Below are 10,005 nucleotides of genomic sequence, written 5' to 3'. Positions count from 1 at the left end.
TAAAGCCTGAAATAAAAACAAGAAATGCTGGAACCACTCAGCAGGTCTGGCAGCATCTGTGGAAAGAGAAGCAGAGTTAACATCACTAACCCGAAACGTTAACTCTGCTTCTCTTTCCACAGATGCTGCCAGACCTGCTGAGTGGTTCCAGCATTTCTTGTTTTTATTTCAGATTTCCAGCATCCGCAGTATTTTATTTTTATTTTAGTTTAAAGCCTCTCCACTGCCCTACTGATATGATTCACCAGGACACTGATTCCAGCGCTCTTCAGGTGAAGGCCATTCCAACAGTACAGCTACCGTTTTCCCCAGTACTGGTGCCAGTGCCCCATGAATTGAAACCCATTTCTCACACACCAATCTTCGAGCCATGATCTCACTGCAACATTGGGGTGAAGGAAAACAAAAATAATCCAATTTTTCAATAATTTCTCTTGGCTTCACTTTGCATTTCCTCCACAGAAAGACAAGCCGTTTGATAGCAAACGTTTACACGATACTTTTAACTCTATTCTCCCCTCCCGTCGTCTTCCCCCGCCGTATTGCCAGCCCTCCCGCTGGGTGCCATTTTTCTTTATTAAGTGAATAATTACCGCAATTCAATTTCATAATACCTGGATCTTCTTTGTTCTTCCTTCCCTTTTCCATTTATTTTCAAATTAAATTGCAGTTCCACGTTGCAGCCAATTGTCTTCGTCATTCCAGTACCATCCTCGGGCTGTTCCGCCTTCATTTATAAAGCGGGAGAAGTTTAACCGCTCGATTTAAAAAAAGAGACAGATTGCTCAGAGAATGAACTGACACTCGACCAGTTATCCTGCTGATGCTTGTTTCTAGTGGAGAGAAAGGTAGTTGAGAACTCCACACAGGTAAATTTTACTTTGTATAATGTCCTATCTCCTGTAACTTTCAGTTAATTGAACTTTATTTCCAAAGTCATAGCAGCCTACGATATTTCGGTTGTGCACTTTGTAGTATTTTGACATTTTTACAGCGGGTTTCTTCAGCGCTGTCCCTAAAGTTAACTTCATAGTAGTTAGAATCTACCTCTAATCCATCAGAGTATGTTAATCTGTTCATTGAATGTGGCAAACCGTAATTTGCAATACAGCTACATCATTTCATATATCAAATCGGACAATAAATGGATTCGTGAACTTGATAAGTTGTGTAAGGACACTTCTAAATGCAGTTTATTATTATAGGGAGAATGAAAGCATTCTGTCAGCTCTGGTGGCTCCTGGTATGGACAGGATACCAACACGTTTTCTCACAAGACTATGAAGAACGTGGGGACGGACATTTGTTTCGAAGGCAAAAAATTAAGTATCTCTCATCCAATGCACCAGGAGAAAATGAACAAGGTCATATCAAACTTTTATTTAACTTTGTTGTTTATTTGACACCTTCTCGCACTCGTTGCTTTCAGTCGCTTTTTGCCCATTTTTCTTCATTCATAACTTCTGCTCTGTGTTTAACTGTGCACTGACTGGGTGTCGGGTAAACCCTGAGGCTGCTAATACAGAACTTTATACAATGCACCTGGCGCAATGTAAACTTGTGGGCAGTAACGACACAAGAAATGCTCAAAAGCCACTTTAAAATATGGTATAAACATTTGGCTGACAAACTGCTTGTCTTTCTGTGGAGCAAATGCAAAGTGAAGCCAAGAGAAATTATTGAAAAATTGGATTATTTTTGTTTCCCTTCACCCCAATGTTGCAATTCCTCGGGTCACAAAATAGGTTAACAGTTCCAAAAATTAATCCATTTTCCTTTCCCGCTTTTCAGAGGAGGACTGCAATTTGGAGATTGCATTCCTTTTGGACAGTTCAGAAAGCGCCAAAGACTTCAACCACAACCGGGAGAAGAGCTTCGTGTTGGATTTCGTGGACCGGCTACAGAAGCTTCGGGTGTCCAGCGGCCGGCGGCTGGTGCCCAGAGTGGCGCTGCTCCAGTACAGCAGCACGGTGCTCATCGAGCAGACCTTCCGCGACTGGAGCGGCCCGGCCGCATTCAGGGACCGCATCGCCCCCATCGGCTACATCGGGCACGGCACCTACACCACGTATGCCATCACCAACCTGACCCAGCTCTACCTGAACGAGGCGGCCCCAGGCAGCGTCCGGGTCGCCGTGCTCATGACCGACGGCGTAGACCACCCCAGGAACCCGGATATCTACGCAGCAACGGCCGAGGCCAAGAACCAAGGCATCAAGTTCTTCACGGTGGGCATGTCGCCCGTGGCCACCGAGCCGCCCAACGCGGCAAAACTGCGCCTTTTAGCCAGCCCGCCGGCCTCCCGCTTCGTGCACAACCTACAGGACAGCAGCGCCCTGGGGAAACTCGTCCTAGAAGTGGTAAAGAACATAGAATATGCCCGCGTACTCAGAATAACACACGCTGACAGGAACACACACTCAGGAACACACACTCAACCCCTCATCAACACACTCAGGAACACACACTCAACCTCACATCAACACACTCACTCACAGGAACACACACTCAACCTCACATCAACACACTCAGGAACACACACTCAACCTTAAATCAACACACTCACAGGAACACACTATCAACCTCACATCAACACACACTCAACCTCACATCAACACACTCACTCACAGGAACACACACTCAACCTCACATCAACACACTCAGAAACACACACTCAACCTCACATCAACACCCTCACAGAAACACACACTCAACCTCACATCAACATACTCACAGGAAGACACACTCAACCCCTCATCAACACACTCAGGAACACACACTCAACCTTAAATCAACACACTCACAGGAACACACTATCAACCTCACATCAACACACTATCAACCTCACATCAACACACTATCAACCTCACATCAACACACTATCAACCTCACATCAACACACTCACTCACAGGAACACACACTCAACCTCACATCAACACACTCAGAAACACACACTCAACCTCACAGAAACACACACTCAACCTCACATCAACATACTCACAGGAAGACACACTCAACCCCTCATCAACATGAACACCCTCACAGGAACACACACTCAACCTTAAATCAACACACTCAAAGGAACACACTATCAACCTTTCATCAACACACACAGGAACACACACTCAACCTTAAATCAACACACTCACAGGAACACATTATCAACCTCACATCAACACACTCACTCACAGGAACACACACTCAACCTCACATCAACACACTCAACCTCACATCAACACCCTCACAGGAACACACACTCAACCTCACATCAACACACTCACAGAAACACACACTCAACCTCACATCAACACACTCACAGGAAGACACACTCAACCCCTCATCAACATGAACACCCTCACAGGAACACACACTCAACCTTAAATCAACACACTCAAAGGAACACAATATCAACCTCACAACAACACACTCACAGGAACACACACTCAACCTTAAATCAACACACTCACAGGAACACACTATTAACCTCACATCAAAACACTCACTCACAGAAACACACACTCAACCTCACATCAACACACTCACAGAAACACACACTCAACCTCACATCAACACACTCACAGAAACACACACTCAACCTCACATCAACACACTCACAGAAACACACACTCAACCTCACATCAACACCCTCACAGAAACACACACTCAACCTCACATCAACATACTCACAGGAAGACACACTCAACCCCTCATCAACACACTCAGGAACACACACTCAACCTTAAATCAACACACTCACAGGAACACACTATCAACCTCACATCAACACACTATCAACCTCACATCAACACACTCACTCACAGGAACACACACTCAACCTCACATCAACACACTCAGAAACACACACTCAACCTCACAGAAACACACACTCAACCTCACATCAACATACTCACAGGAAGACACACTCAACCCCTCATCAACATGAACACCCTCACAGGAACACACACTCAACCTTAAATCAACACACTCAAAGGAACACACTATCAACCTTTCATCAACACACACAGGAACACACACTCAACCTTAAATCAACACACTCACAGGAACACATTATCAACCTCACATCAACACACTCACTCACAGGAACACACACTCAACCTCACATCAACACACTCAACCTCACATCAACACCCTCACAGGAACACACACTCAACCTCACATCAACACACTCACAGAAACACACACTCAACCTCACATCAACACACTCACAGGAAGACACACTCAACCCCTCATCAACATGAACACCCTCACAGGAACACACACTCAACCTTAAATCAACACACTCAAAGGAACACAATATCAACCTCACAACAACACACTCACAGGAACACACACTCAACCTTAAATCAACACACTCACAGGAACACACTATTAACCTCACATCAAAACACTCACTCACAGAAACACACACTCAACCTCACATCAACACACTCACAGAAACACACACTCAACCTCACATCAACACACTCACAGAAACACACACTCAACCTCACATCAACACACTCACAGAAACACACACTCAACCTCACATCAACACACTCACAGAAACACACACTCAACCTCACATCAACACACTCACAGGAACACACACTCAGCCCCACATCAACACTTAAAGGAACACACACTCAACCTCACATCAACGCACTCACAGGAAGACACACTCAACCCCTCATCAACATGAATACCCTCACAGGAACACACACTCAACCTTAAATCAACACACTCAAAGGAACACACTATCAACCTCACATCAACACACTCACAGGAACACACACTCAACCTCACATCAACACACTCACAGGAACACACACTCAACCTCACATCAACACTCACAGGAACTCACACTCAACCTCACATCAACACACTCACAGGAACACACACTCAACCTCACATCAACACACTCACAGGAACACACACTCAACCCCACATCAACACACTCACAGGAACACACACTCAACCCCACATCAACACACTCATAGGAACACACACTCAACCTCACATCAACACACTCCCAGGAACATACACTCAACCTCACATCAACACTTACAGGAACACACTCTCAACCTCACATCAACCTCACAGCATCACACTCTCAAAACTAACACACTCACTGGGAGACACACTCAGAGGAGCACACACTGACTCCACAACAACACACTCACATTCACAGGAACACACGCCCACCACCACGTCAACATATTCACACTGACAAGATCACACACCCATCAACATGTTCACACTCGCAGGAACACACACTTAAGACTAATGCACAATCATAGGAGGACACCGCACCTCCACATCAAGCCATTCACACTCACAGGAACACAAACTCAAGACTAACACAGACTCAAGACTAACACAGGCTGAAGACTACAGCTACTCACACTAACACACACTCACAGAAACACACCCTCACCCCCACATCAACACATTCACACTCACAGGGCTGAACTTTATGGCCCCCCCAAGACGGGGTTTTAGAGCCCGATGCCTCCCCATGACCAAACGGCTTTCCTAGGAGCAGGGTAGGCCAATGACAGCCTTCCCACCCAGGGGCCAATTGAGGCCCTTAAGTGGCCTATTAATGGGGTGGGGTGTCCCGTCTTCTTGGGCAATCTATGGCCCACAGAGGAACCCCGCTGGCAAAACCTACAACTTCATAGAACCACCCCCACCCCCTGCCAAGACTTCACGCCGATTCCACCTCACTGGGGCCTTCCAGACTGGCCCCGGCAATCCAGCCTCACTTACCCGAGGTCCTGGGTTCCAGCGCTGTGCCTGGGTCCAACACGCCTGCAGTACTGACAGTAGCCACCACACCAGGTGGTGCTGTCAATACTGCTGAGCTGCTGGCCCTCTGATTGACTGGCAGCTCCCGTTGCAGGATCCCCATCTTTAAAGGGACGGAGACCCCAGCGCCGGTAACCGCCTCTGGAACAATGGAGTATCATATGTAGAGGGCACATAAAGGCTGAACCTGCCTCATTGGCCCGACGCTGGGAGCCTCGCCTCCTCCACAAAATCCAGCCCACAGTGACACATAATCAAGACTAACACAAAGTCACAAAGGAATACACACCCTCTCCCACATCAACAGATTCACACTCACAGTGACACACATCCACCCCCCACATCACCACATTCACACTCACAGTGACACACACCCACTCCCACATTCACACTGACAGTGACACATACTCAAGACTAACATGCACTCACCCCACATCAACACCTTCGCACTCACAGGAATACATACTCACCCTAAGTCAACGCTCATGGAAACACACTCACTCACTTCCATATTAACAACCACTTGCACATAAGCACATTCACACTCACAGGAACACACATTTGTACCTCCACGTGCACAGATTCACACTCACAGAATAAATCCTTCATATTCACTTCTCTACATTAGCACACTCCTATTCGTACATCCTCTCTTATTCAGACACCTGCATCCACACACACCCTTACAGGAACACACTGCAACACACACATTTACATGTTCACACACTATCAGTACTCGCATTTATTGGGACTGATTGTCATACTCACAACTTCAGACACCTGGAGGCCTGCACATATTCACAATATGCACACTCATGCATTCACACCTGTAGGAACAAAGCCATGTCTGGAACTGCGCATCTATACACTCTCACTCATATCTTCACACATATGTGCATAATCATACCTATAGAAGTCTCACACCACCAATGTGGTTATGCACGCTTTTTTTAATATACACTGACTCTGCACAAGGCCCTGCCTATGGCATGAAGCTTCATAAAATGTATCCCTATAAATGTAACACCTCTGTGAAAGGAAACCATATGCATCCTCACTACAGTTGTAGTGTAAATGCACCCGAGGGTCACACATCTATACTTACAATAAAGCAGACACAATCATTTGAACATTATTTGCAGACTTACACTAAAGGGATAAGCATCGAGTTGATCGTCAGTTTTACATTCCTCTGATTTTACTCTCCATTGACTTCAAAAGAAAGTGAAATAGGGTGTGAAACTGATGTTTGACACGATCCCATCAGTTTTCTGTCAGGCGCATTAGGTTAAAATGATCTCTTGAGTTTTGGACCATCGCACTGATGCACAGAAAGATCTGTACTCATGCCTGAAGAGTCATAAAAATGTTCCCAAGCACACCTCGTCTACACACTTAATGTTCAGACCATCGAGTGGAAAGTACATCTGTTCTTGCTGGGTACATGATTTTAAAATTGTGGCCATACTTTCAGACAGATATTTACACTTATTTATGCTCTCATTCACACATTTACTTGGCACTTACAAATCTTTCTGGATCTCTTACATTTTACTGTTTTGTTCATTTTGTGAATGTTTTCAGAGATTCCTCATATCACTTTTTACTTAACTTTGATACTCCCAACATTTACTGTATCATTTCCATAGATAACCTGAAATTCTGTCGAAAGTTGTCCAGCTGGTGTCCGAGGTGCAGGCATTGCTGGGCATCAGGGAGAGGGAGAGGAAGAGTTACCTGGACACTTTAATTCAGGAAACAGTCATGCCCCTTAGGTTAGGTCGTGGTACAGGTCTGGTTAGTGGTCAGGGATGGCCAGGTGTGACTACAAGCCAGGTGCAGTGCTGGAGGAGCCCCAGCCTTTTCCCTTATCCAACAGATACAAGGTTCTTGCTGTCTGAATGAGGGAGAAGTCTTCAGGGTGGATGAGCAAACTGAGCACAGTACCATGGTACGGGGCCTTCCAAGTGGGGGGAGTGAAAATGAATGCAGTGGTGGTAGGGGACAGTATAGTCAGGGAGATAGATAGTGTTCTCTGCACCTGCGACCAGGAGTTCCAAAGGTTGTGTTGCCTGCCTGGTCCCGGGGTTAGAGAAATCTCTTCTCAGTTGGAGAACAATTGGAGTGGTTGGGGGGTGGGGGGCTGGGGGGGGAGAATCTAATTGTTGTGTTGCACATAGGAACCAACTCCATAGGTCGAACTAGGGATGCGGTTCTGCAGAGAGAGTTTGAGGAGCTAGAGTTCAAATTAAAAAGCAGGACCTCATCGGTAATAATCTCTAGCTTGTTACCTGAACCATGTACAAATTGGCGTTGGAGTATACAGATTATAATGTTAGATGTGTGGCTGTAAGAGTGGTGTGGTAGGCAGGAATTTTGATTCATGGGTCACTGGCACCAGTTCTGGGAAAACAGGGAGCTGTTCCTTTGGGACGGGCTCCACTTAAACTGGGCTGGGACCAGTGTCCTGGCGAATTAAATGACTGGTGCAGTAGCTAGGGCTTTAAACTAATGAAGGGTGGAGGGGGTAGGAGGTTTCAGGAAAGGGTAAATGTAAAAGCAGTAAGAGAAAAATCAAGGCTGTAGAGCAGAGTAGCGATTTGGGTAAAAATAAGCAGAGTGGGTCAGGAAGGAACAGAGAGCTTAACAAAGGTAATAGGGCATTAGTGACTAAGTTGACATCAGGGAAACATAGAAAAAGTTAAAGCTAAAGTCATTGGGCTGGATTCTATAGGCCCACCGCCAAAATTGGGAGGGGGAGAGAAAAATGGCGGCCCGCACACTCGGGCTGCACGTTTTGGAGCCACCGCAATCCTAAACGCGGCGGCTCATTAGCATGCCTGGGTTGGGCCACCACCCCCCTCCCCCCATCCCAACGCTGTGGAGGAGGCGGACGAGCCATCCCTGGCAACGGGGCATTGCCGTCATTTTTAAAGGGCTTAGAGCCCCAAATGACCGTTTCAAATCGTAAAGGCAAATTGCATTTAAAAGTATTAAAAATAATTTTAAAAAAATCTTTCCATCCCCTCTCTGACCCCCCCCCCCAATAGCCTTCTATTTAATTCCTTGCCCACTCACCCCGCAAAATACTTGACTATGTGACCTTCCGCCCCGCCCCCCACTCAAAGTTCATAAACTCTAACCCTCAAACCCTTCCCTCAATCTCCCCAACCAATCCAAAGAGTTTGACCCTGCTCCCCCACTCACGCACTGAGAAAAGTACATCCTTCCCCCTCCCCACAGGAGTCGCGCCTCGTTTCCCAGAACGATCCAAAGGCGCGTCGATGCCAGGATGAAGAGCTCAACCTGCTGCCTGAATCGCAGCGGCCTGCATGTTAATGAATGGTAATTGCCTATCTGCATATTGTAATGTGAGTCCTGTCGCCAAGTGGCAGGGGGGCCAACACAAGGCCTCGCCGTTGAGATCGGGATGGGCCCTGTCGGGGTCGGTGGCGGGCCTCATGCGGAGCAATCTTCATGCCCCCCCCGCCACCGTTCCTGACGTCGAGGACTCTATAAAATTCAGCCCATTACATCTAAATGCACAAAGCATTCACAATAATAAATATTGATGAATAAATATCACAGAAATAAATGGTTTTGATCTAATAGCCATTATGGAGATGAGGTTGCAGAGTGACCAAGGACTTTTAGAAGAGATAGATAAAATGGAAGAGGTGGGGGCAGTGGGTGGGTATCCTGATAACATGATATAAAGTAGAGAGAAAGGTTCTTAGATTGGTAAATCAAGATCTAGAATCAGTTTGGATGGAGCTAAAAACAACATGGGGCAGAAAACACTGGTTGGAGTAGTGTATAGGCTCCAAGTAGTTGTCGTGCCTGGCAGAGTATAAATGAGGAAATAGGTGAATGTAACAAGAGTAATACAGTAGTCATGGGGGACTTGGCAAACCAAATTTGCTGTAATCGTTGGGAGGACGAGTTCATGGAATGTATTCAAGATAGTTTTCTACTTCAGTATGTCAAGGAATCAAATGGCGAACAGGCTATTTTAGAGCTAGTGTTGTACAGAGACGGGATTAATTAATAACCTTGCAGTAAAGGGGCCCCTGGGATAGAGTAATCATAATATGATAGAATTTATATTGTGTATGAGAGTGAGTTTAGTATGAAACTGGAGTCTTAAAATCTGAACCAAGCAATCTACATAGGTATGGGGGATGAGCTGGCTAAGG

At 46.1% G+C, this 10,005-nt stretch overlaps 1 protein-coding gene across 1 annotated transcript in view; it reads left to right on the top strand.

The window, feature by feature from the left end:
- Positions 1–1,210: 1,210 nt before the first annotated feature.
- The window catches only part of col28a2a (collagen, type XXVIII, alpha 2a), a 117,384-nt gene continuing 108,589 nt past the window's right edge, over positions 1,211–10,005 (top strand). Inside the window, exons 1-2 of the mRNA XM_068036274.1 lie at positions 1,211–1,364; positions 1,792–2,360. Coding sequence (XP_067892375.1) covers positions 1,211–1,364; positions 1,792–2,360 — 723 coding nt within the window. The remainder of the gene's footprint in view (positions 1,365–1,791; positions 2,361–10,005) is intronic.

The sequence above is a fragment of the Heterodontus francisci genome, chromosome 7 (assembly GCF_036365525.1).
Source record: "Heterodontus francisci isolate sHetFra1 chromosome 7, sHetFra1.hap1, whole genome shotgun sequence".
Classification (NCBI taxonomy): Eukaryota; Metazoa; Chordata; class Chondrichthyes; order Heterodontiformes; family Heterodontidae; genus Heterodontus; species Heterodontus francisci.
The sequence above is the reverse complement of the archived record's forward strand: the minus strand, read 5'-3'. Positions and strand labels throughout refer to the sequence as shown.